The sequence below is a fragment of the Podarcis melisellensis genome, assembly GCF_964234715.1.
Source record: "Podarcis melisellensis genome assembly, chromosome: 9".
In the NCBI taxonomy this organism is placed as follows: Eukaryota; Metazoa; Chordata; class Lepidosauria; order Squamata; family Lacertidae; genus Podarcis; species Podarcis melisellensis.
The window spans coordinates 404,510-429,161 of record NC_138541.1 but is presented as its reverse complement, the minus strand read 5'-3'; the positions used below and the strand labels follow the sequence as shown (position 1 = coordinate 429,161).

General features: G+C 56.1%; 2 protein-coding genes across 2 annotated transcripts; both read right to left on the bottom strand.

Moving 5' to 3' along the window:
* Positions 1-2,269: 2,269 nt before the first annotated feature.
* MOGS (mannosyl-oligosaccharide glucosidase) lies at positions 2,270-10,428 on the bottom strand. The gene is made up of 4 exons (XM_081924927.1): positions 9,986-10,428; positions 8,531-8,751; positions 5,221-5,417; positions 2,270-4,150 (listed from the first exon to the last, which is right to left on the bottom strand). The coding sequence occupies exons 1-4, from the start codon at positions 10,365-10,367 to the stop codon at positions 2,428-2,430; spliced, it is 2,523 nt and encodes an 840-aa protein (XP_081781053.1). The 5' UTR covers positions 10,368-10,428; the 3' UTR covers positions 2,270-2,427.
* A 2,831-nt stretch (positions 10,429-13,259) lies between these two features.
* On the bottom strand, positions 13,260-24,652 carry LOC309377604 (programmed cell death protein 4-like). Its single transcript, XM_081925129.1, has 11 exons — positions 24,569-24,652; positions 22,636-22,915; positions 22,395-22,492; positions 21,546-21,659; positions 19,343-19,564; positions 19,147-19,244; positions 17,383-17,497; positions 15,600-15,707; positions 15,353-15,463; positions 14,607-14,746; positions 13,260-13,971 (listed from the first exon to the last, which is right to left on the bottom strand). Exons 1-11 carry the CDS (start codon positions 24,620-24,622, stop codon positions 13,920-13,922), a joined length of 1,392 nt encoding a protein of 463 aa, XP_081781255.1. The 5' UTR covers positions 24,623-24,652; the 3' UTR covers positions 13,260-13,919.

The window sequence follows — 24,652 nt, the reverse complement described above, 5'->3', positions numbered from 1 at the left end:
TAATCTAAACATCCCCCTTAAGATTTGCAGCATTCCTGTATCCTGACTTATCCACCTCTGTCTGAGCAGGACTGGACCTGTCACTCCCGGCTGAGATCTGAGCGTGTCTTGGAAGCAAACTTGACTGTTTGCTACACAGCTGCAGCACTGTACTTGATTTTTCCCACTGAAGCGCACATGCTTAGCTTATACCTCCATTTCTTCTGTAAGAATCACACTAGCGTGCTCAAAACAGCAGGCACACCTCTTGCAACAACTCCTTCAGGCTGGACAGCTCAGCTGGCTAGAGCCTGCTTCTGCTAACAGGTTCAGTCCCTATATGGGACAGCTTCATAGTCCTGCCTTTTAGGGGTTGGACTAGATGATCCTTAGGGTCCCTTCCAATTTTTATGCTTCTGTGAAGTAGTTCTCTTCTGTCTGTTGCCCTCCATATTCTGCTGGCCCCCAGCTCCCATCATCCCAAACTTTTAAATCATTCATTCATTTGTGTAGCCTGTCTTTCAGCTAAGGAATTCATGGAGAGTGTGACTGAGAATCTACAAGTTGTTACTCTTGCAAAACTCGTTTTGAGCTAGAGCTGATTTTTTATTTTAAACATCCAAATCTTGTGTTTGGGGGCAGAGTTTGCAGCTGGACTTCAGCCCTTGGCTTGTGGGTTGCAAAAAATAATAATAAATAAATAGTGGGAGCAGTACAAGTGTGCAAATAACTCGTTCCAGAAAGCAGTGGGAAACCTTAGCATGATTTCTTGCCCAGTGAGGAAGTCATGCAATATCCAGGCTACATAGTGAAGCAAGGCAAATGTGGTTAGAGAATCAGCAGACAGTAAAATGAGTGGTGGGGTGCATTTATGTATTGCTCCCTAACTGTGGCAGGGGCCACTCATTGGGTGGGGGGTTACAATGGAGAAGGCACAAGCTTTCACGATACCAGTTTGTCCACAAATCCACGTGGCCAAACAGGGAGGCCCACCTCATATGGCAGCCTGTGGACTCAAAACCCAGCGGTCCCAGGGCTGAGGAACGTGCTTGAACACCAAGTCCACACATGCAGCAGGGCTACACTTGTCTCCTGTGAATGGGGGGGGGGGACCTCTTTGGGAATCTGGCCGGGACGGGGAATGGTCAGCTGTAGCACCCTGTGCCAAAACAATTTTCTTGCAAGTGGCAACCCAAATTTCCATGCAACTGCTAACGGAGGGCAGCACTTTCTGTAAGGAGACAAGAGGAGCTCTGCTGAATCGGTGCCACAGCCCATAACAGCCTCCTGTTCTCACAGTGGCCAGCCAGGGGGGAACCAGCATCCAGGCACAAGAGCCCTCTCCCCTCCCCCCAGCTGTCCCTGCTGAAGGGGCCTGCGGCCCAGGAGAGGTGATGGCATGGTGCCTTGAGATGGCCTGGCGAGAGATCCTGTGGTCCAGGGGCAGAGCAGCCTCCTTGGAGGCAGGACGTTCAAGCTCCATGGGGGGCGGCGGGATTTCCGCCTCTGGAGTTTTCCATATCTCCCAGCAACCAGTCAGGCAAGATCCTGTGGCGCTCAGCTCACTCTGTCCCCTGGGGTTGGGATTTGGAGGCTTTTCCTTCCCTCCTGTGGGCAGATGGTGCCATTTTGCTCACCTAAGTATTGGGACGGATGGAATTCAGGTGAGGCTGATGGCCTGTGTTTTACAGGCATGCATATATCTCTCTGTTTGCCTGGCCGCAACAGCTCAGTTGCTTAGAGCCTGGTCCTGATAACACCAAGGTTGCAGGTTCGATCCCTGCTTGGGGCAGCTGCATATTCCTGCACTGCAGAGGGGTTGGGCTAGATGGTCCTCAAGGTCCTTTGTGCAACTCTTCTATTCTCTGAGTGTGGGGAAACATGCTGTGACCCTGAACAGCTAAGCCCAGTTCATATCAGTTTATTGCACCATAAACCCATTAATCCCCAGGGCTTCAAAAAGTTGTTAACTTGCAGCACATTTGTAGCTGCACTCCCCAAATCGTAAGCAGCAGGGGACCAGTCAAAACCCTCCCTCCCAGGAGCTAAAAAGATGTAAAGGCTTTCAGGGTTCTTCAAAACAATAAAGTGGCATATAACTTTTGCAAAACAACAATAAATAAAATCCCAAATGCAGATTCACTAGCACTCCCTGGGAGCCGCTCTGAGCGCACAAACCCCTTTCATGTTGCCTTCGCTTCTGACTCCAAGGCATCTCCCCTCCCCGCCCCAAACTCCAGAGGCGGCAGCGCATGGGAATGCCCAAACAGCCCAAGAGGCCACTGGCACGTCCAGCTTCACAGCTTTATTTCGCTAGAAAATTAGAAGTCAGATCCTGGAGGGAGAGCAGTCGAGGCCAGCTGCCCAGGAGTCAAAACACCTGAGGGGAGGAGGCGGGCACCGCACCCGCCAAGAGCAGGGCAGAGGCAGCCTGGCACTTTCGGAAGCTCAGTACTCCTCGGCCATCATGAGCACCACCAGGGCCGACCAGCCCGTGAAGGGGTAGCACCCTTGGCCCTTGCCTGTGCCGTCATGATACTGCTCCCACACGTAGCCGCTCTCTAGGTACTGCCGGTAGACGTTGCCCACGACGTTGGCACGCAGCTCCCGGTACAAGGCAGCCGCCTGCTCCCGGAAGGGCCCCTCCAGCCGGCCGTAGTGCTTTAGAGCCCGCACGGCCAGGAAGTTGATGTTGACCCACACCGGGCCCCTCCAGTACGGGGGGTCGTGCTCCGTGTTGTGCTTGAGGTAGAAGGGGCTGGAGCGCGACAGCGAGCGCAGCCCAAAGGGCGTCCACAGCTTCCTCTCGCTGCGCAGGTCGGTCAGCAGGCTGCCCAGCCGCGGCGAGTCGGGGCGCAGCAGCTGCAGCAGCAGCGGGAAGAGGCTCACGTAGCCAAAAGCGCCCCCCACAAACTGCAGCCGGGGCGGCTTCCGCACCACCCGCAGCAGGCGCGGCGTGGGCATCGGCTGCCCCGGAGGAGGTGGGCGCAGCTTCTCACGCTCCAGGGATGCTGCCTGCGTGTGGTTGCCGTAGTCGGCAAAGGTGCCCAGCGCCTCGGCCCAGTGGTGCTGGTCCAGCAGCTGCCCATCCGACAGCGCCTCCGCCATGCGCCGGTACTCCTCGGCCGGCTCCCCCAGCCGCGTGGCCACCTCCGCCATGACGCCCGAGGCCACGGCCATCCAGCAGCGCAGGTCCAGGTGGCGCTCGTCCTCCGAGGGGTGCGAGGCCCTTGGGTAGTCGTCCAGGCCAGAGGTGAGCGTCTTGGGGTTCAGGAACGCCTGGGTGTCCTGGTCGCGGCCGCGCCAGCGGAAGGTGAAGGGCAGGGGCCCGGCCTGCGTGCTGTTGTACCAGTCGTACCAGCTCTGTAGCCGCGGGTAGAGGCGCCGCAGGTAGTCCGTCTCCAGAGCTTCCTGCGCCAGCAGCTGCCGCAGCGCCAGGAAGAGCGTCGGGGGGTTTCCGGCACTGCTGTGCTGCACGACGAACTCCGCGGGCACCTTGGCACGGGCCTCGGAGCCCAGGATCTGCTCCCGCGGGATCCAGCCTTCGGCGTTCATGAGGTCCAGCCAGTGCGCCAGCACATCTCGGCTGAGGGCTGCGTCCCAGCGGGCCAGCAGCAGCTGGTGGAAGCCCTCGTCCCACAGGAAGCCCCGCGGGAAGAAGGAGCGCGAGGGCACGGCCGTGAAGAGCGGCGCCTCCGGGTAGGGCTGGGGGAGCTCGGCGTGGGGCGACTGCACCAGCGAGCGCCCGTGGAAGTAGCCCATGCCGCCCAGCATGTTGCTGAGGGCGGCCCGCGCAAAGCTCTGCTCCGGCGGGGAGAAGCCCTTGCGCACCAGGCCAAAGGCCTCCTCAAAGCGCCGCTCAAAGGCCGCCGTGTGCCGGCCCAGCTCCTGCGACAGAGCCTCGCCTGCCAGACGCCCGGCACGGTCGCCCGCGCTGCCCGACTCAAAGAGCACCTCCAGGCGGCAGGGCAGGGACACCGTCACCTGGTGCACCAGCAGCTGGCTGTGAGGGGGCGCCCGCTCCCCGGCCGGGGAGTGAGAGGCATCCACCCCAAAGTAGCGGCGCTTGGGGGCTCCTGGGGGGGCGAAGGTGAAGCGAGGGGTCAGGCTGGCTTTCACCACGTCGCTCAGGCGGTCCAGCCCTTCGGCCTTCGCCTGCAGGTGGTTGTAACTGGAGAGGGAGAAAGGGAGCGAGAATCAGCGCCAAGGACTACGGCTCTTCCTCCACATTCAGAGGCATCTATCCATCTGTCTTTCTTTTTATCTATCTTTCTATCCATCTATCCATCCATCATCTATCTATCTAATCTATCTATCTATCTATCATTTATCTAACATCTATCTATCTATCTATTTCATTTATATAGTGTCCCTTCACCCACAGCTTTCAGGGCGGTTCACAAGATAAAAACGAAGGATAGTAGCACAAAATATATACCCTATTTTTCTGTCTATAAGATACCCCCATGTATAAGATACCCCCTATTTTGGGGGGCTCCGGTTTAAGAAAATGGGGGGAGATGGCCCCGTGTATAAGATGCCCCTAATTTTTGACATTATTATTAAGGAAAAACGCCTAGTCTTATACAGTGAAAAATATGGTAATTAAAGCAAAGCTAAACCTAACCCTCCTTCCCACAAACAGAGTTAAAAGGCCATAGAATATGATTCGTTAATTGTAATATCTTAATATTAATTTTAGAACTGCATTGATCATAATTTGGTACCTTAATGACTGAACAGTATACAAGTTAAATTGGCCAACTGGAATGTATACAATACCCGTACCCAATGTCTTGTGAACTGCCCTGAGATCTTTTGCCGACGGGTGGTATATAAATCAGAGAATCAATCAATCAGCCAAAGGTCTGGTTGAAGAGGAACATTTAGCCTGGCACTAAAGATGTATGGTGAAGGCCCCAGGTGAGCCTCCCTAGGGACAGCAGCCCACCAATGGGGAGCCACTGCAGAAAAGGCCCCGTTCTTGTGTTGCCACCCTCGGGACCTCTTGTCCAGAGCAATGCTTCCGAATGCCAGCTGCTGGGGGGCAGGGTTGATTTTGTGCCCAGATCCTGCCTGTGTGTTTCCTGTAATGGGTATCTGGCTGTCCACTCTGAGAGCAGCATGCTGGGCCATGGGCCTGATCCATCCACCTCGGCCTGGGTTCTTACTTAAGGGAGAGACAATCACATCCCCACCCCCTAGGATTGGAAAATGTGGCACTTCTGCCCTGCAGGGTACCTGGCATAGAGAGGTGCTGTGCCAGCCTCGTTGGTGGGCGGCTGGAAGGTGATGGTGAAGTGGCCCAGCTCCTCAGTGGTGCCCGTCAGGGATGCCAAGCGGCCGGTCTTCTGCTCCACCACAGGCTGCAGAGACCCCTGCCCATCCGTCGCCACGTAGAAGAGCAGGGAGATGAAGGGGGCCGGAGGCCCAGTTCTCTGAGAACAAGAAAGCACTGTCAGGAAGCCGCAAGATTCCTCTCCCTGCCTTGTGGCTTAGGGCCCTCGTATTTACTGGACCGCCTCTCCTGCTCTGCCCCGCAGAGCAGCCTAAGGTCCATGAATAACCATAGTTTAGAGGTCCCGGGCTCCAAGGAAGTCAGACTATCCTCCCCCAGGGCCAGGGCCTTCTCAGTGGTGGCTCCAACCTGGTGGAATGCTCTGTCCCAGAAGACTAGGGCCCTTTACTAGGGACTTACACTGGCTCCCATATGTTTCCGAGCACAATTCAAAGTGTTGCTGTTGACCTTGAAAGCCCTAAACGGTCTCGGTCCAGTATACCTGAAGGAGCGTCTACACCTCCATCATTCTGCCCAGACACTGAGGTCCAGCTCCGAGGACCTTCTGGCAGTTCCCTCATTGCAAGAAGCAAAGCTATAGGGAACCAGACAGAGGGCCTTCTCGGTGGTGGCACCCGCCCTGTGGAACGCCCTCCCACTAGATGTCAAAGAGAAAAAACAACTACCAGACTTTTAGAAGACATCTGAAGGCAGCCCTGTTTAGGGAAGCTTTTAATGTTTAATAGGTTACTGTATTTTAGTGTTTTGTTGGAAGCCGCCCAGAGTGGCTGGGGAAACCCAGCCAGGTGGGCAGGGTATAAATAATAAATTATTATTATTATTACTACTTCAGGATTTAACCTCCTTCCGTTGGGCCTGTAAGACAGAGCTATTCCGCCTGGCCTTTAATTTGAATTCAGCCTGATCTTTTATTTCCCTTGTCTTCCCTCCCCTTTTTTGAAGATCACCCGCTCTGAGACCCCACAGCTAATTCTCCCCTGGCCTCCTCGCTGGCCCAAGTAGGACCAATTCAGCCAGCTAGCCCTGGGGATTATCTAATGCTTCTTAGAGGGATTTCCCCTAAATTGATTTCTGAACTTTGAATTTTATAATTATTTGTGTTTTTATGCTGTATTTTATGCTGCTTTTACAATTAAGTGTTTTAAATTGGTTGTTAGCCGCCCTGAGCCCGGTTTTTGAACCGGGAAGGGAGGGGTATAGATAAAAAATTATTATTATTATTATTATTTATTGAGTGTGAGGGTGAGCTCCATCATGGATGCACTGCAGGGGGTTGGACTAGAGGACCTCTGGCACCCTTTTCAAGTCTACCATTCTAGGATTCTGTCTGCCTGGGCGCCTGTCTGCTTCGAAGTCTGAGAGCCCCGCTCTGGGTGAGACTTGTGGGTCGAAGCCTCGGGAACCTGATCTGAGACAGGCCTTTGCATCCTGGCTGAGCATCTTGGGGCAGTCAGGGGCCAGTTAGCCCCATGCATTCTATTATTTTTTTATTGATTTTCCAAAATTTTAAAACAAACGAACAAACATAAATCTTAACTGTGCTTAATCCAATCTTCATAACATGGTTAGGTGACTTCCTCTAATCCCTCTGGCTGAGTTTTAGTATATATCTTTGTAACAGTTTTTCAAAACCAAATTTCTCCTAAAATTAACTTAATCACTTAACATCGTTCTTTCTTTTCATTTTGACTTTAAGCATTTTATTCTCTAACATCACATATTTAAATCCTAAGCCTATCTGGTATTTGGAAATTTTCCCAATTAAGTTGCCTTAACATATTTAACTAAATAGTCTTTGAATTTCATCCATTCCTCCTGGTACTCCTCCTCCTTCTGGTCGCAGACTCTTCCAGTCAGGTCGGCTAGAAAAGTCCATCATCTTCCTAGCCCCCTGCATTCTAAACTTGGGAGAAACTTGGCTCCCTTCCGCCCCTCGGACAGAGTTTGGGGCCTCGGCTGCCGTCTCGAGGTCACGGAAAAAGATAAGAGGCAGAAGGAGAACGATGCGGTGGGTTATCTTTAGGTCCTCAAGGACTGTGCGTGTTTTGGAACAAACAAGGCAAGGAAACCAGAGGCTTCCTTGTGCTTAAAATTAAGTTACACTGTGTAGCCGCCCCCCCTGCTGAGGTCTGCTGGCAAGCGGGTGCCAGGGCTGCCGTCTGAAGGCCTGCGAAGGAGCCAGCAGCCCAAGCCACGGAGCAGAGGGCTGGCAGCGGCTATGAGCCACAACGGCTGCATTCTGCTTCCATGGTCAGAGGCAGCAAAGCTCAGCTCTTCGGCTCAGATCCTGCTTGCAAGTTTCCCGCAGGCCACTGGCCTGATCCTGCAAGCTCTTCTTAGGTGCAAGCATGCCTGGGCCTGGTAACAGCTAGGCAGCAGCCCCCCTGCACCTCCCTCCAGCTCCACGAAGGGCCATGGGTGCATACATATGGGACCGCCTCTCCTGGTATGTCCCCCGGAGGACCTTGAGGTCCCAAATTGCAAGGTGGTTAGGTTGGTCTCAACCAGGGCCAGGGCCTTTTCAGCCCTGGCCCCAACTTGGTGGAACGCTCTGTCCCAAGAGACCAGGGCCCTGCGGGACTTGACATCTTTCCACAGGGCCTGCAAGACGTAGCTGTTTGGACTCAGTCTGACCCTTATGTTTCCCTCCCCTTATGGTCTTGATCTATGGGCTACTTTTAAAATGAGGCTGCATTTTAAATTGCATTTTAACCTTTATTTTTTTAGGGTGGCGCTGTGGGTTAAACCACAGAGCCTAGGACTTGCCAATCAGAAGGTCGGCAGTTCGAATCCCTGTGACAGGGTGAGCTCCCATTGCTCAGTTCCTGCTCCTGCCAACCTAGCAGTTCGAAAGCACGTCAAAGTGCAAGTAGATAAATAGGTACCGTTCTGGTGGGAAGGTAAACGGTGTTTCCGTGCGCTGCTCTGATTTCACCAGAAGCGGCTTAGTCCTGCTGGCCACATGACCCGGAAGCTGTACGCCGACTCCCTCGGCCAGTAAAGCGACATGAGCGCCGCAACCCCAGAGTCGGTCAAGACCGGACCTAATGGTCAGGGGTCCCTTTACCTTTTTAACCTGTATTTTAATTGGTTTTTTCCCCCCTATTATGTTTTTACTATAATTTTACTGGTGTTAGCTGCCCTGAGCCCAGCTCTGGAAGGGGAGGGCGGGGTATAAATAAAATTTATTATTATTATTATTATTATTCCTTAAGAGATGCCCGTCTCTCCCGCTGGCCCTTCCCCACTCACCTCGGGCCGCACTGTGACCCTCCAGCTCCAGTCTCCCCCATGCTGACCCCCAGGTCGCTTCACAAACTCCGTCTGCAGGCTGAGGCCCACGTCCTGGATCTCCTGCACCCCAAAATTGACGCCGTCGTGGAGCAGCCAGCCGTAGCGTGGCAGGCCGTCGCTTTGCTCGCAGGTGTGGCGCAGCCGAACGTCCCCCTCCAGCTGGTGCATCCACATGAGTCCTGCAGGAAGAGCCGAGAATGGCAGAGTCGGAAGGGCCCTCCAGAGTCATCTAGTCCAACCCCTGCAATGCGGAGAGCGAGGGAAAGAGCCACTCTGCCGGGGACAGCAAAGGCCAAGACCCCGTTGTCTCCTCATCTCTTGGCCACGCTCCACGAGGACAGAGGCCGGGATGGCAGCCTCGCAAGCCCAATCTGTGCCTGACTTGAGAAGGAAGGTTCACAACAGGAAGACGTAAAGGAACTATTGGAAACTCAAGGCAGCAGAAATATGAGATGATCAGAGCCCCCCTCGCCCCGAACTTGAAGCATGGGAAGTCCCAATAAAAATTTATAATATGGCAGAATATTTGGACTATATGATATGTATCTGGAATATTTAATGTGATCTGATTGGATTGTTAAAATGGAAAATTTAATTTAAAAATATTTTTTTTAAAAAAATATCTGTGCCTGACTTGCAGAACTCACTGGCTCCCTTCTTTCCTCTTGGAGCACAGATGATGCCCAGATTTTGGGAGAGGGTTGGGCAATTGCAGAGCTGGGAGGAACCCTTACACGAAGATCAAAACTATTGGGCCAGATTCCAATACCATAGCTGCCAACTTTTCCCTTTTCTTGCGAGGAATCCTATTCGGAATAAGGGGATTTCCCTTTAAAAAAGGGAAACGTTGACAGCTACGTCCAAAACGGCTGCCAAGGAACAGTTGTTGAGACAAAGAACCTCCCCGGTCCCAGCAGCCTGTGACACGTGCCAGCTCCTCACGAGTCACATCATGCCAGTGCTCTCTCCTTTGCTGCGTGAGTGGGGGGCAATGGGGGGGGTGTCTTTCCAGCAGCAGCTACCTGGGGTCTGTTTTGCGCTGGATGTGGGCCCCAGGCTGAAAGCGCACCTTCCCTGCAGGCTCTGACACCTGTCCAAATCGGACTTTACCCCAACGCTTCCATCTTGAGACAAATGGACGCCAATAGGAGCTTCCTGAAGGCTCCAGAGCCTGTGCCACCTGCCTTGTGCCATCTGCCACGTAGACCTGGGCCAAGGGTGCCGCTGGCGCTGGGTGCATGGGCAAGGCCCTGCCCTCTTGCCTAGCTGCCAACCTTTCCCTATTCTTGCGAGGAATCCTATTCGGAATAAGGGGATTTCCCTTTGAAAAAGGGAGACGTTGACAGCTCTGCCCTCTGGGAGTTGGACGGGGCCCCCGGGGGTCATCCAGCCCGACCCTGCTCCCCCTCTCACCTGCGACGGGCGAGCGGGGGCTGCGCGCCTTCATGCCGAAGTAGACCTGCGGCCGGTAGGAGCCCCAGAAGCGGCCGGGCTGGGCCTGGGGGCCGCTGCTGTTGGCGTCGAGGATGCGCGGCGCCGGGTGCAGGGAGAGGACGCGCGCCGCCCGCCAGCGCCGCGCCCCGACGCCGTAGCCCACGGCCGCCAAGCCCAGCGCCAGCGAGCCCAGCGCCAGCACAGCCACCAGCCGGGAGCGGGAGACCCCCGACTGCCCCGGAGCCCCGACGGCGCCGCGCCCCTTCCTCGGCCCGATCGCCGCCGCCGCCCTCGGGGGTCCCTTCTCCGCCGCCGGGCGCCGCCCCGCCTCGGGTCCTGGTCGCCGCCGCTCGCGGGCCATCCTCGCCGCACCTGCAGCCCCGACGGGGCGGGAGAGGGGAAAGAGGCGCTGGGGTTGGGCGGGCAGGAGATCGGGGGCCGATCGGGGACGCCCCCGACGGGCAGGATCCTGCCCGGGATCCCCCTCCCCAAAAGCGCCGTCGGGGGGCGGCAGCGCCGCCTCGCTCACCCTTCCGGATCGACTCCACGCGGCTCCCCGACGCGGGCAGAACTACCTTTCCCGGCAGACCCCGCGGCGCCCCAACCCCGCTGCACTCTGGGAGATGTAGTCCCTGCCCTTTCCCCGCCTCCCGCCACGCTTGGCACCCCGGAAGTGCTCGCGGTCCCCCCCGTCGGGTGGCAAAGGGTGCCGTGGCGCCTGGCGAGAGGTTGGCATCCCGCGCATGCGCCTCCGCGGCAGGGATTCTGCAAAGGGGCGCCGCCTCCGTCCAGCGCCGGATTTGCGCATAAGCTCAACAAGCTCTAGTTTAGGGCCCCCCTTTATTTTGGGGGCCCCCCCAAAAATCAAAGGAAATACCACTGGATGTACATTTCCAAAATATAAGATAAAAAAACAGCTAAAATAAAACCTACATACAGTTAGAGCTTAACAATTTCACTCTTAATATACTTGTATTTTGTATTAATGTACAAAATAATACTGTATTTCACTATGAACGTACTCCATTGTATTTCAGTTCAACAATGACTTTGATAAAATACATATTTTTGTTATGTGCAAATGGCTTGCGATACCTACTAGGGCCATCAGTGACCATGTAGCATCTATTCAACACAAAAAACGGGGACCCCGGACCAGAGCCCGCCAGGCCCTCCTGTCTTCCACTGCCTCCCGCAGTTTGGTCACACTCATGCTGGTAGCTTCCAGAACACACCCTGGGGATAGCTGGACACTAACCACTGCACCACACTGTCCCTGGGGGGCAATAGGAGGCTGGCCTGGAAGGGCCCCTCCTCGGACCTGATCCAGCTGCAGCAGGAGCCAAGAGAGCAGGGCCTGTCGCATGGGGAGGACCCCTCAAATACTGCCCCCCAAGAGACAGGGGTCCCTTTTCTGGGTCCCTCAGATACTCCCCCCCCCCCCCCGTCCGAAGTGGGACCTGGAAAAGGCCGAGAGCCGCCACAGGGGTTTCAAGGCTGGCAAAATGGGTCCCTCAGCCCTGGTCCTCGTGAGCCCCCAGAAATGTGTGGGGCAGCCCCTCCATGCTTCCCAAAGTCCACAGGCATCATTAAAAAGCCAGGGTTGCCTCGTGGGTAGAGTGCCAACCTGAGAGAGAGCAGGCTTCCAATCCCAGACAGGCTGTATTTTTAGATTTATTGCATTTATATCTCACCTTTTCCCCCAAGGAGCTCCAAGTGGCAAACAGTTCTCCCCATTTTTTGTCCCAACGACCCTGTGAGGCCGGCCGGGCTGAGTGTGAGTGACTGGCGCAAGGGTTTCGCAGGGAGCTTTGTGGCTGCTGGGGATTTGAACCCGTGTTTCCCTCGGGTCCCAGGCCAACCCTCTGACCCAGAGGGCAGAAAACCTTTTCAGCAGGAGGCCAGTCCACTGTCCCTCAGACCATGTGGGGGGCCAGACTATATTTTGGATAAAAGTAATGAACAAATTCCTATGCCCCACAAATAACCCAGAGATGCATTTTAAATAAAAGCACACATTCTACTCATGTAAAAACACGCTGATACCCGGACCGTCAGCAGGCCAGATTTAGTTTTCCTACCCATGCTCTGACCACTGCACCCCACTGCCTCCCATGAAGCCTCTCAGCCTTGCCTGCCTCACAGGGTTGTTGTGCAGATTAAAGGAGGAAATGAGAAGAACCACACACCCCACCCTGAGCTCCTTGGAGGGAAAACAAAAGGTGGGATATAATGCAACATAAAGGAAATTCTCCAGCTGATCTGAGGAATGGGTCCCTGAGCTTCTCTGACCCTTTTGCCACCTGACACAGGACCATGCGAAAGGCAAGTCGCCCTTCTTGCTTCTAAGATGCTGAAGCACAACCCTCCAAGTGGCTGGGACCCTCCCTGCCTGCAGACTGTCTCCCCAGAGTGGTGCATGTTCTGGTTATCTCCTGCTTGGACTACTGCAATGCGCTCTATGCGGGGCTACCTTTGAAGGTGACTCGGAAACTACAACTAATCCAGAATGCGGCAGCTAGACTGGTGACTGGGAGTGGCCGCTGGGACCACATAACACTGGTTTTGAAAGATCTACGTAGGCTCCCAGTACCTTTCCGAGCACAATTCACAGTGTTGGTACTGACCTTTAAAACACTAAACGGCCTCGGTCTCCACCCCCATCGTCTATCCAGGACGCTGAGGTCCAGCTCCAAGGGCCTTTTGGCGGTTCCCTCCCTGCGAGAAGTGAGGTTACTGGGAACCAGGCAGAGGGCCTTCTCAGTGGTGGCGCCTGCCCTGTGGAACACCCTCCCATCAGATGTCAAGGCAATAAACAACCACCTGACTGTTAGAAGACATCTGAAGGCAGCCCTGTATTAGGAAGATTTTAAGGTTTGATGGACTATTGTATTTTAATCTTTTGTTGGAAGCTGCCCAGAGTGGCTGGGGTATAAATAGTAAATTAATAATAATTTTAAAAAATTGTCCAGTAGCATCTTATAGACCAACTAAGTTTGTTCTGGGTATAAGCTTCCATGTGCATGCACACTTCTTCAGATACCTTTTTTAAAAATTTGTTGACTGCGTCAGACCAACACGGCTACCTGCCTGAAAATAATTCATTATTATTTGCTTTTATGTGTCTGGGGGGGTTCACACCTTTTGCAAATTGTGTGAGGGTGACGCCCGTGCCCCTGCCAGTGCCATTTTGCCCCCACGGGCCTTCTGTCCCTGCCCCCAACCAGTCGCAGGAAGAGACTGCACAGCCAGCTCCTTTGGATACGTTTTTATTTTTAGATTTTCCACATGCCACCCGTTCCCCCCACCGCTGCAAGGACACCAGGCCCCTCCCCGTCTCCACCCCCCACCTTATCTTCCAGCCGTGCTCATGAGACGCCGCTCTGCCCTCCCCGATACCCGAGAGAGCTGCTTCCCCAGACCTTGAGATCTTCCTCCCCCAACACAAACCTTAAGCAGCAAGGATAGACCTTGCAGAAATTAGGGGACTGCGGAGGGGGCTTTGGGGGAGGGATTTGTGCCCTTTTGGGATGCAGCAATGGGCTAGACCTGTTGGAGGAAGCCTGGGTCCCTAGGGAGCCCTATAGGGCCAGGAATGCCAAGGCGGCCGCCATCCCCGCTGGACCAGGGCCCCAGGCTCCCCTCTGCTTCCTGAGATGCGTTTGTGGGGGGCTGGAGAAGGGGGGCAAGACCCGGATGGGGTGCCCTGCGGGAGGGCAAGCTCCCTCTTTTGACCCCCTCGCCAGGCTGACGCGGATGTGGCGGCTGAAGCTCCCTTTCCTTCCCAGGCTGGTTCTGGTGGGGGGGCGAGGGGTGTCTGGCGCAGCCTCCTGGCCTCTCCCTTGAAGCTGGCAGGCCCTGCTGGGCTGGGGGGGCATCGCAGGGGGCAGAGGCCAGGGCTGGAATAGTCAAGCTAGGGCTTGATTTGGCCGCCGTCCCCCTCGCTGACAAAGCGCTTCCGGCCCCTGAGGAAAGAAGGAGAGAGTGAGTTGGGGGGGGGGGAGTGACAACACAACACAACACACACACCCACACCCACAGAAAAAGCCTTTGGATCTTCGCTGCCCCATTCCCAGGCCCCCCATGACAAAACCTACTCCCGTTCCAGTCTGCAAAGACCTGCAGACCTGTAATGGCCACAGCCATCCTGCCACACACACACACACACACACAGAGAAACTAGCTGGCTGCAAGGGGTTGGACTAGAGGACCTTTGGGGGTCCCCCCAGCGCCACGATTCTCTTCTTCTGACCCTCAAAGAGCAAAGAGATGGGTGGGCTTTGGGACTGGAGAGACCTAGCAAACTGCTCCATCCCCGGTTCAGACGAACAAAGGACCCTCCCGGAAGTTGGGGCGGAACGGAGGGGGCTCCAGCGCCCGTCAGACGCAAGGAGCGCATCAGGAAAGCCAGACGGATCAGGCCAGCAGCCCACCCAGTCCAGGCCGCTACTCTCACTGGTGCACATTTGCCTGTGGGAAAGTGGCCCGCAGGATCCAAGCCCCTGAGGGCCGTTTTGAGAGACCAGCAAGCGTGGCGCTCTGGACCTCTGCTCTCTCCCCGCCTGAACCCCGAGGGCAAGAAGGGCGGAGCGTGGCCTACCGCGCAGGGCAGGCGTCTCTCAGCTGCTTGGTGATGACGCCCTCCTCAAAGCAGAGGTCCACCAGCCGCTCCAGGATGCTGTGCGCCAGCGGGACGTCCAGGCTGATGTCTCCCAGCTCATCGTACACCCGCTGGAAGCCCTGGGGGGGGGAGGAAGCAAGAGGGGTCAGTGCAGGGGGGGCTGAGGGTGGACCCCCCCCCAGAGCAGCACGGCTGCCTCCCTGCCAGACTGCATTAGCATCACACCTTACCAGTCTATACGCACTTCATTTTTATTATTCTTTTTGGTCAATTATCAGGAGAAATTTCTCATTTCCTTAAACTTCAAGATTCAATCCAAATCTGTCAGGAGATCTGTGTTCTTGCCGTACATTTAAAGATATTCTTTGAACGTTAGCCAATCTTTACTCAATTTCTAATTAGAATTTCTTCTTCTTCTTCTTCTCATTTATTATTATTATTACAGTCATACCTCATGTTACGTTTGCTTCAGGTTGCGAGGTTTCAGGTTGCGTCCCGCAGCGACCCAGAAGTACCAGAAAGAGTTACTTCCGGGTTTCACCGTTTCCACAAAATGATGTCACGCGCATGCGCAGAAGCGTGACCTGCGCACACACCGAGATGCGGATTGCGTTCTGCTCATGTTGCGAACAGGCCTCCAGAATGGATCCCGTTCGCAACCAGAGGTACCACTTTATTCTTTTTTTTCAATTGGAACAGCCCCCAATACCCACAGATCTCCTCACCCGGTTCATCTGGTCCAGCGTCACCAGGCCCGTCTCCCACAGCACCTTCAGCAGCCGCACCATCATGGCCACGGCCGTGTCTCCCGTGGACTCCAGCACCATCACCACCGCCTGGGGGAGAAGGCCAGGAAAGGGCTCAGAGGGGAGCGGGCGAGGCCCAGCCCAGAAGCCGCGCCCAGCGGCCAAGAGGCGGGCACTGCCCGTCCCCACGCAGCCCCCAAGGGCCCCGAAGGAGGCCCTGCGCTACCTCGTAGACGAGTTCGTGGTGGAAGTGAGGCACCTCCAGCTGGCGAAGGCAGTGCTCGGCCTCAGAGACTTCGCCCGAAAGGAGGTATTCGCGGAGCAAGAGGTTCATCTGGAAGAGCAGAGAGGAGAGACCAGCGAATGAAGCAGCGTAAACACACATAAGATGGGGAACCTTTTAGGATGTGTATACAGAAACAATGCACTGAAATCAACTCACTGGCCGGATTTGAGTAATACACTTGCAATGGACAAATATTAAGAAGAGATTAAGAAGACAATGTTAATTTTAGCATATAAGGGATATAAAATTATAAGCAGAACAAACAAATATGTTACAAACCAGAAAAGGAAGTTGGGGGTTCACTGAAATTGTAAAATGTAATTTGAATTTTTGAATTTGTTAAAATTTGTTGGAAAATCTTAATAAAATAAATAATAATAATAATAATAATAATAATAGCGGAGAGGGAGCACTGAGCCCCACAACAGCTCAGGACAGCACCCCCCCCAGCCAAGCCTAGAAACAAAGGTTGCTATTGTGGGGCATTGGCACCCCCCAGGTTTTGCAAGGAATTCTGCCGCCCCCCAAGAAGGAAACGCCTTGACGTTTTAATTTGGGTCCAGACAGGACACAGCAGCTCTCCAGACCTTCACCAAGGCAAAATTCCAGCCCCCTATCCGCCAACACGCCCCCCCAGCCGTGCACAACACCAACTGCTGTGTCTCCCCAGACAGTGTCTGGCAGAACTGGGGAGAGTTCAAGGCCAGGAGACAAAAGCTTCCTTGGCAAGCGTCGCTGCTCCGTGGGGCCGGTCCCGGAAAGGGCAGCCATGCAAAGTGGGGCCTACGGAAGGCGAGACTCAGCTCCGCAAGTGGGGGGCTCAGAGGGGATGCATCCTGCCCAGAAATGGAGGCTTCTGACCCCAAGGCTGCTCCACCTTTGAGCCCCTGGAAGACTTGCACAGTGATTCCTTGGTTTGCGTGCGCCTTGGACTACAAAAACGTCAGACTCAGAAGTGCATGTCCCGGTTTGCAACCTTTTTTTGGATGACAACCCATTGGGGTGGGGGGACCATGAACAAATCATTTTCTGGAGGCCCCATTGGCGAAAGCGCACCTTGGGTCACAACCTGTTTTGGTTTACAAATGGACCCCCAGAACGGATTATGGTTGTAAACCAGGCACCCCCCACCTTCGACCCTCCAGATGTTTTGAACTGCAATTCCCATCATCCCTGACCACCGGTCCTGTTAGCTGGGGATCATGGGAGTTGTAGGCCAAAACATCTGGAGGGCCGAAGATTGCCTATGCCCGTTATAGACCAACTAAGTTTGTTCTGGTATGAGCTTTCGTCTGTCTTGCTTATTGTTACCCTTGCTCTTATTCCTGCGTCCTTCTTATTCTGCATTATCGATATTTCAATTCTGAAAGAATGTTTCTTTATATATTCTCTTACACAACTCCATTCTCTGTTTTTTGGTTTGATTTTCCTCTTATTGCAGTTAATTTTGCCATATTTAGGAATTCACAACATTTGAGGGTACATATTCCCCTTTCCAATTTTTTGCAATCCATGCCCTGGCAGCTGCCGTTGCGTATAAGAATGTATTTATCCTATTCTTGGGGATGGTCTTCTGGTTTCTTCTTAACTGATGTTTCAAATATCTCCTTTAATTCTTCGCATATAGTGTTCCAAAGCTGTTTTATGTTTTCACCCCCCCCCCCCAAATACGGTGCATTTGAGCATTTTTCTCAAGCTGGCCGCAAAGCGTTTTGCGCCTCACCTCCTTGATGAGATGCCTGACGGGCCTCTGTCCTCCCCCCACGCCCCAGACATTGTCCAGGCGGTTGACGTCCCGCTTGATGCGCAAGAGGATGGCCGCGCGGTCCAGAGCAGCCCTGGAAATGGAGAATGGTTTTGTGGGGCTGGGAGAGACCCCCAAGAGCAACCTGGCCCCATGCGCTGCGGAGAAGGCGGCAGCCGGACATCAGGAAAGAGGGGCCAGTGGGGAGGGCGAGGGGGTCCAGGGGCGTCTTACCCATAGAGGCTGGTTGCGCGGGGCACCAGGGTGCCCAGTTTTGGGAAGAATGGACAAAATGTAACGATTATTTAGCTAAATTTGTTAAGTTAAACTAACTGGAAATAGCTTGCAGGCAACAGATTGGCTTAGGAATTTATATAAGTTAAGTGATGTTTAACATGTACAATTTTGAATTGAAAAGATATAAGGATATTAATGGACTAAGTTAAGTTTATAAGAATCAGGATTTGGAAAGCCGTTATAAGGATATGCATGGAAATTCAACCAAGGGAAAGCGAGGAAGTCACTTAACAATGTTAATAAGTGTAATTCTAATACGGTTATGATTTATGTTTGTTTGTGTTTTGTTTGTTTATAATCTTGTGAAAAGTAATTTAAAAAAAAAATTGGGGGAAAGTTTTGGAGGGTGCCAGGTGTAGGAGTGCAAATATCCGGAGTGGGGGGGTCAGGTGGGATTACTATGAGGAATTATAAAATAGGCCTCAAGCCATTGTGTCCACAATGAAAGCACGGCGCTGACTGGGTTCGATTCATGGGCAATAACTTCTGATCAAATCCCACAAGCCTCTGCATTTCTGGCCATTTTCTACGCCTGACAGGCACGTATCAGCATTCTAAACACAGGCCAGTTGCTGCATCAGGCATCCTGGGTCATCAAGATGGTAGATAGCTTAGATGTAGCTATTGTTAGTTTTGTTAATCTTAAGGGCCAGGAAGAGAGTTCATAAGGAGATGGTAAATCCTGCCTCTCCTGTTTAGGACCTCCGGAGTTTCCTAAAAGCATTTCTCTTCACTTCCTCTTTTATTCATGCTGAGCTCACACCCATCCCCCTTGCCCTCCTGGCTTCAGCAAAATCAAGCCTCCTGGCTTTCCCCCCACCTCCCGCAAGAGCCACGCACTCTTTAAAGGGAGCACGGCTCTTGGGGGCTTTTTCTGGGCAGCGATCCCGCTGGCTGTCCTGGCTTCTTGCTTGGCCACGCGGAGCCTCTCCCGGGCAAGGGGAGCCTTCACCCCCTGCCCGGGAGAGGCTGCACGCGGCTAAGGTTCCCCCAAGAGCCGCGCCCTTCTCCCTCCTTGGGGAAAAGCCCCCAAGAGCCTCACACACGCTCCACGCGGCTCTTTAAAGGGAGCGCTGAGCAGAGCCTCCCGCCTGCATTCGCTCCATAAGATGCACACACATTCCCCCTTACTTTTTAGGAGGGGAAAAGTGTGTCTTATGGAGCGAAAAATACGGTATCTCCTTGCCATCCTTCCTCTCCTGTTTACTCCCATTTATGAGCTCTGGAGTTCTCTGTTTGCGCACCGTTTTCTCTGCTGAATAGTGCGCTCCGTCGTCTAAAGCCTGGGCCACTGATTTATGCTGCACCAAGGACCGGAGTTTGCCCGGCACACCAGCCTGCCAACTGCCCCCGTTTCCTTGGGTGCATGCCAGCCCTGAGTGGGTCACACCTGGGGCCGGGCGAGGGCCCCCATCTGCCCTCCCCCCGTGAGCCCGGCCCCCTCACCGAGCGTGCTCGCAGTCCACGCGCCCCTTGTAGCGCTCGAGGAAGTCCAGCGGCAGCGCATGGTCCGCCACGGCCCGCGCGATGAACTGGCCCAGCATCTGCAAAGACGGACACAGGGGGCGGAGGGGTCACACGTCCGTCTGCCCCCCGTTCCCCCAACCCAGCCCCCCCTCGCAGGGCTCGGCCTGCCCCCCACCTGCGGGGCCTCGGGGGTGTCCAGGATGAGGTCGGGGAGGTCGCTCAGCGTCCGGTCAAAGGCGGCCGCGATGTCCTCGGGGCTCATCACCTTCCCCACCAGGTCCGAGAGCAGGCGGGAGGTCAGCTCCCGGTGGCTGGCCTTGCCCTCCAGAGACAGCGCCACGGCCAGCGAGGGCACAGCCGCCTTGTGCCCGCCCAGGTTCAGCTCGCGGAGCAGCTCCTGCAGTAAGAAGAAGAATAACTTTCTTATTTGCCCCCCACCCATCTCACTGGTGTGCCCTGGCAGCTCTGAGCAAGACGGGCAAGGGCGTTTTGAGAGGCAGGATCTGTCCACAGCCGCACTGCCCTGGGGGCAGGACATACGGCTGCATTTAAAACTGCATTTTAACCTGTAGTTTAAATTGGTTTTTTTCTTTTCTTCCCTCCCCCTCTCTTTCCCCCCATTATGTTTTTACAGTGATTTTATTGGTGTTAGCCGCCCTGAGCCCGGCTCTGGCTGGGGAATAAATAAAATTTATCATTATCATTATTATTATTATTATTATTATTATTGGGAGAGCCTGCTGGATGAGGCCAATGGTCCACCCAGCCTGGCATCCTTCTCTCCGAGTAGCCAACTCGGGAACCCCACAAGCAGGATATGAGTGCAAGTGACATTCGGAAGCCCAACTGCCGCCTTCCAGAGCAGAGCCATTCTGGCTAGTAGCCACCACAACTTGCTAGTCCTTGCTAATCCATGGTGGAGGCCCCATGGAGACGCCCTCGCTGCCCTTCCAGTGGGGTAGACCTGAAGGAGCGTCTCTGCCCGGACAGTGAGGTCCAGCGCTGAGGGCCTTCTGGCAGTTCCCTCCCTGCGAGAGGCCAAGTTACAGGGAACCAGGCAGAGGGCCTTCTCGGTGGTGACACCCACCCTGTGGAATGCCATCCCACCAGATGTCAAAGAGACAAACAACTACCTGACTTTTAGAAGGCACCTGAAGGCAGCCCTGTTTAGGGAAGTTTTTAATGACTGATGATTTAATGTATTTTTAATCTTTTGTTGGGAGCCGCCCAGTGTAGCTGGGGAAATAATAAATTATTGTTATAATAATTATAATTATTGTAGAAATAATAAATTATTGTTATATTATTCAGTGGGGCATTCGGGTGGGCAGGATAGGCTGGTGGCCTCCTTTGCAAATGCGACTCCCTTCTGCCCAGCACAGACAGGAACTTGCCAAGCTGCTCTTCTCCCAGAACTGTAGCTGGAAGGGATCCCATAGGGCCATCTAGTCCAACCCCCTGCGGTGCAGAAATCACCCCGGCAACCTGTTTAAGAAATTCCAATGAATCACGGAATTGTCGGCTCGGAAGGGACGACTTCCATCCTCTCTGAACTTTGCTGGCAGCTGAGCTCCAGGGTGAGACAGAAGAGGGAGGCCAGCCTCTTAAGGACCAAAGGGGACCTGGGATCCACTGACCTTCGATATTGCAGTTCTCATTACTGCCAGCGGATTCCTCAAGGCCACCTGCCCACTCTGGAGGGTCTCATCATTCTGCTTATTTCAAGAACCGACTGGCCCAGGAGAAGGGGAGCAGAGCCCCCGCCCTGGCCAGACTTTCCCAGCTGCCATGTCAAATAACAATAATATTCATAATAATAATAATAATAAATTTTATTTATACCTTGCCCTTCCCAGCCAGAGCTGGGCTCAGGGCAGCTAACACCAATAAAATCACGGTAAAAAAAATTGCAATTTAAAATACAGCCTCATTTTAAAGTAGCCGATAAATCAAGCAAAGGCCCCCTTGGCCTCACAAATGCCCCCTCCCTCCCCCCCCCGTCAGAGCTCAGATCCAGCGTCCGATTCTGAATGAGGAAGAAGTGACCCTGTCCCTGGATCCGTTCTTTCGCCTTGGAGGGAATGGCCTCTCCTTCGCAGGAGGTTTTTAAGCAGAGGTCAGAGGGCTGCCAGCCTGGGATTCTTGAGCTGCGACGCCTGCACTGCAAGGGGTTGGACTGGATGAGTCCTGGAGGTCCCTGCCCAACTCTGCAATTCTGGGATTCCTCTTCCATGACATCCCTTCCTGCCCTCCCTCCGTCCCTTCCCCCCAGAGAGCCCCCTCTGGCTTGCAGCAGAATTCCCCAGTGGCCAAACATCTGAGCGGGCCCCAATCCCGGCTGCCCCCCAGAATCCTGCTTCCGGCCCCAGAATACGCACCACCACCTCCAGAGTGTCTCCGTGCTCAAAGTATTCCTTCATCATGGGCTGCACGGCCTTCTCCAACTCCTCCTCTTCCAGCTCGGGCACCACCGTGGCGTAGACCGTGTCCCCCTGGGGAGAGGCCAGGCGGCACAGAGGGCGGGGTCAGGCTTGCCAAGCCCCACAACCCCTCGCCAGGGAGGACCCTGCCCCTTTCTCCAGAAGGGTCCTGCTGGCACCCAGAGAAGACCCCCGGAAAGGGGGCAGAGAGCCCAGCCTTCTGGAAGCGGCGGCCCATGAACCCCACGGGGCATCATCCCCAGAAGGTGTGGGCTGCCCCACTGCTGTGGGGATCATGGCGGGAGACCCCCCCAAGGAGCAGGGGGGCCCTCCAGTTAAAGGACCCTTGTTTCAGCTTTCCCTTTGCTTTGCCTGGGGCCAGGTGGGGAGCGCAAGGGGCTCAAGAGTCTGGAGGAAAGTGGCGGCTGGCTTGCCCTCTCCTCCTCCCCCCGACTTGGGTCCCAGGCCTGCACTGAAGGGAGGGCGCCTGTCCCCCCACCCAGGCCTGGGGGCTGCCGTCTCAAGCGCAGCACCCAGAATACCCCCTGTCAATCGGCACCCCCTTCCCAGCTGCACCTGGCATATGAATCCGTGCCCGCTGCCTGGCCATGGGGTGGGGTCCTTCACCATGCGTTAGACGATTCAAGTTCTGTGCCGCCAAGGGGTCTCTATGCCCCCCTGCAGGCTGTGGGGCAGGAGGGACAAGGTCTCCCATGGCAATGGGGCACGTGGCCTTGGGGTGGGGAGAAAGGACAGCTGCCTGGGAAGACACCCCCCCCCAGGCCCCCCTCCTCTGGCCCAGGGTACCTGTGCCACTTCATCGTAGTTGGGGTCCCGGGCGTCCGGCTCCTGGTAGCTGTAGACCACCCCGGGGGCCCCCCACACGCCCTTGCCCCCTGCGCCACCTAGACAGAGAGAGAGAGAGAGAGAGGTGGGCTGAGCGCTGTCACCCAAACAACACCCCCCAAGACGGCTGCAGCCACTCCGGCCGTTGCCAGAGCCCGCAGCGGGCACAAGGAGGCCGGGGTTGTGGGGTGGGCGTTGCTACCTTTCTTGGGCAGCCCCCGGCCTTTGCCCATGCGGGATTTGCGGTCGTGGCTTTTCCCCTTGGGGCTGCTGGGGTCGGGGAGGGGCTCCCCGCCTTCGGAGAGGGACTCGCGGTTGGAGTCGCGGGAGGACGTCCGGCGCAGGCGGCGCTTGGCCTTGGCCTTCAGCCGCGCCTCGTGCAGAGCCTTCTCCTGCAGGGTCCATGCCCGGGGCTCCTCGTCGCCCCCGTCCATCAGCTCCCCCGCCAGGTCCTCGTCCTCATAGTCCGCCTGGTCTGCCCCCTGCAGGCGGGGGGGGGGGGGGGGAGAAGGCAGGCTGAGAACCACAGGGGAGCCTTGCCCAAGGGGGCCCAGCCTCCTGGTACCCGGCCAGGCGCCCTAGAGGCAAGGAGCCCCCCCAAGAATGCCCAAAGGGGATTTGGGTCTGTGTCTTGCAGCCCCTCCCCTGACCCACGCTGCCCCCCAAGTCCAGGCGCTCCTGCAGCCCCTGCTCAAAGCCACGTCCGACAGTTGCAACGCCACTTGCTCCAGAGATATTCGCTGGCATCAAAACTATGTTCCTGGGGCTGAGCCTGGTTTCAAGGGGTCCTGGGCCCCCACGTCCATCAGAAAGCCCCAGGGCAGGGCGTCTGTCTGCACCCCAGCCAGCCGTGCCCGGGGCTGCATGTCAATTAATTGATTGTGATTTTATGTAAATGTATTACTTTTTTTTTATTAGCTGCTCTGAGCCCGGCTTCGGCTGGGGAGGGTGGGATATAAATAAAATATTGTTATTATTATTATTAGAGAGCCCCGACTATCCAGAGGGAGGGAGCAGCCAGAGTTGGGGAGGGGGGCATGCGCATGGCACCTCCGCCAGACTTGGCAGCCCCAGGTCAAGGGGGTCTCCTTTGCTCAGCCCACCTCAGGATGCCCATCTCTGAATTACTCAGCTTTTTGGCTCACCTGCTCCAACTTTTGTTTATTATCTTTGCCGTTGTTCTTCCTAATTGCCTGGCTTCCCCCCCCCCCCCCAGGAGCCCAAGGGGGCCTGGTGGTCCTCCTCCTTTTCCCCTCCCCACAACCCTGTGAGGGTGGCCAGGCTGGCGCCCAGCCAGCTGCATGACCCTTTCCAGCAAAGTCCGCCTTTAGGCCCTTTCCCCAGGCGGCGGCGGGATCCCGCCCCCGGCCCCGACGGGCGGACGCGGGTCTCGCCCCCCTCGGCCGGGGCACTGCGCCAGGGCGAGGGCAGGGCGAGCCCGGACAGAGAAGCCTCCCGAGGCCGCGAGGGGCGGGGCAGCTGGCACCGTGGTGCGCAGCCCCCGACGGGCAGCGGCGAGGCCAGCCTGGCCCCCGACGGCTGTCCAGGATCACGGAGCCCCCCGGGGCCGGGGTGGAGGGCGCCTGGGCACCGGGGGTCCTTTGGGGTTGCGGGAGGGGGCGCCCCATCGCCCGCCCGCCCCCCCGACACGTGTTCTGCCCCCGACGCGTGTCTCGCCCCCTCGACAACTGTCTGGCCCCCCACCCCTGGCGCAGAGACCCTCCGGAGCGGCGTCGGGGGAGGGGCGCGCCTGGGCCCCCAGGGGCTCGCAGGAGGGGGCGCCCCGTGGACACGTTTCCCGCCCCCCGACGCGTATCTGGCCACCCACCCCTGGCGCGGGGACCCTCCGAAGCAGCGTCGGGGGGGCACCGGGGGTCCTTTGGGCTCGCAGGAGGGGGCGCCCCGTCGATACATGTCCCGCCCCCTCGACACGTGTCCCGCCCCCCTGGCGCGGGGACCCTCCGGAGCGGCGTCGGGGGGGGCGCGCCTGGGCACCCAGGGGCTGGCAGGAGGGTGCGCCCCTCCCGACACGTGTCCCGCCCCCCGACGCGTGTCTCGCCCCCTCGACCCGTGTCTGGCCCCCCACCCCTGGCGCGGGGACCCTCCGGAGGGCGTCGGGGGCGCGCGCTACTTGCCAGCAGGGAGGGGGCGCGGTCGGCCCGCAGGAGCTCTGCCGAGGCGGCGGACATGGGGGCGAGCGAGGCGCGGCGGCGGAGGGA

What these genes read in the sequence shown, in the direction of transcription:
- MOGS (XM_081924927.1), bottom strand. Translation starts at nt 10,367, where the DNA reads ATGGCCCGCGAGCGGCGGCGACCAGGACCCGAGGCGGGGCGGCGCCCG. An exon ending in GGGTCACAGTGCGGCCCGAG is followed by an intron (nt 5,418 to 8,530) that starts GTGAGTGGGGAA and finishes TCTTGTTCTCAG; the next exon opens with AGAACTGGGCCTCCGGCCCC. An exon ending in ACAGCACCTCTCTATGCCAG is followed by an intron (nt 4,151 to 5,220) that starts GTACCCTGCAGG and finishes CTCCCTCTCCAG; the next exon opens with TTACAACCACCTGCAGGCGA.
- LOC309377604 (XM_081925129.1), bottom strand. Translation starts at nt 24,622, where the DNA reads ATGTCCGCCGCCTCGGCAGAGCTCCTGCGGGCCGACCGCGCCCCCTCC. An exon ending in ACCGCGCCCCCTCCCTGCTG is followed by an intron (nt 22,916 to 24,568) that starts GCAAGTAGCGCG and finishes CCCCGCCTGCAG; the next exon opens with GGGGCAGACCAGGCGGACTA. An exon ending in ACTACGATGAAGTGGCACAG is followed by an intron (nt 21,660 to 22,394) that starts GTACCCTGGGCC and finishes GCCTCTCCCCAG; the next exon opens with GGGGACACGGTCTACGCCAC.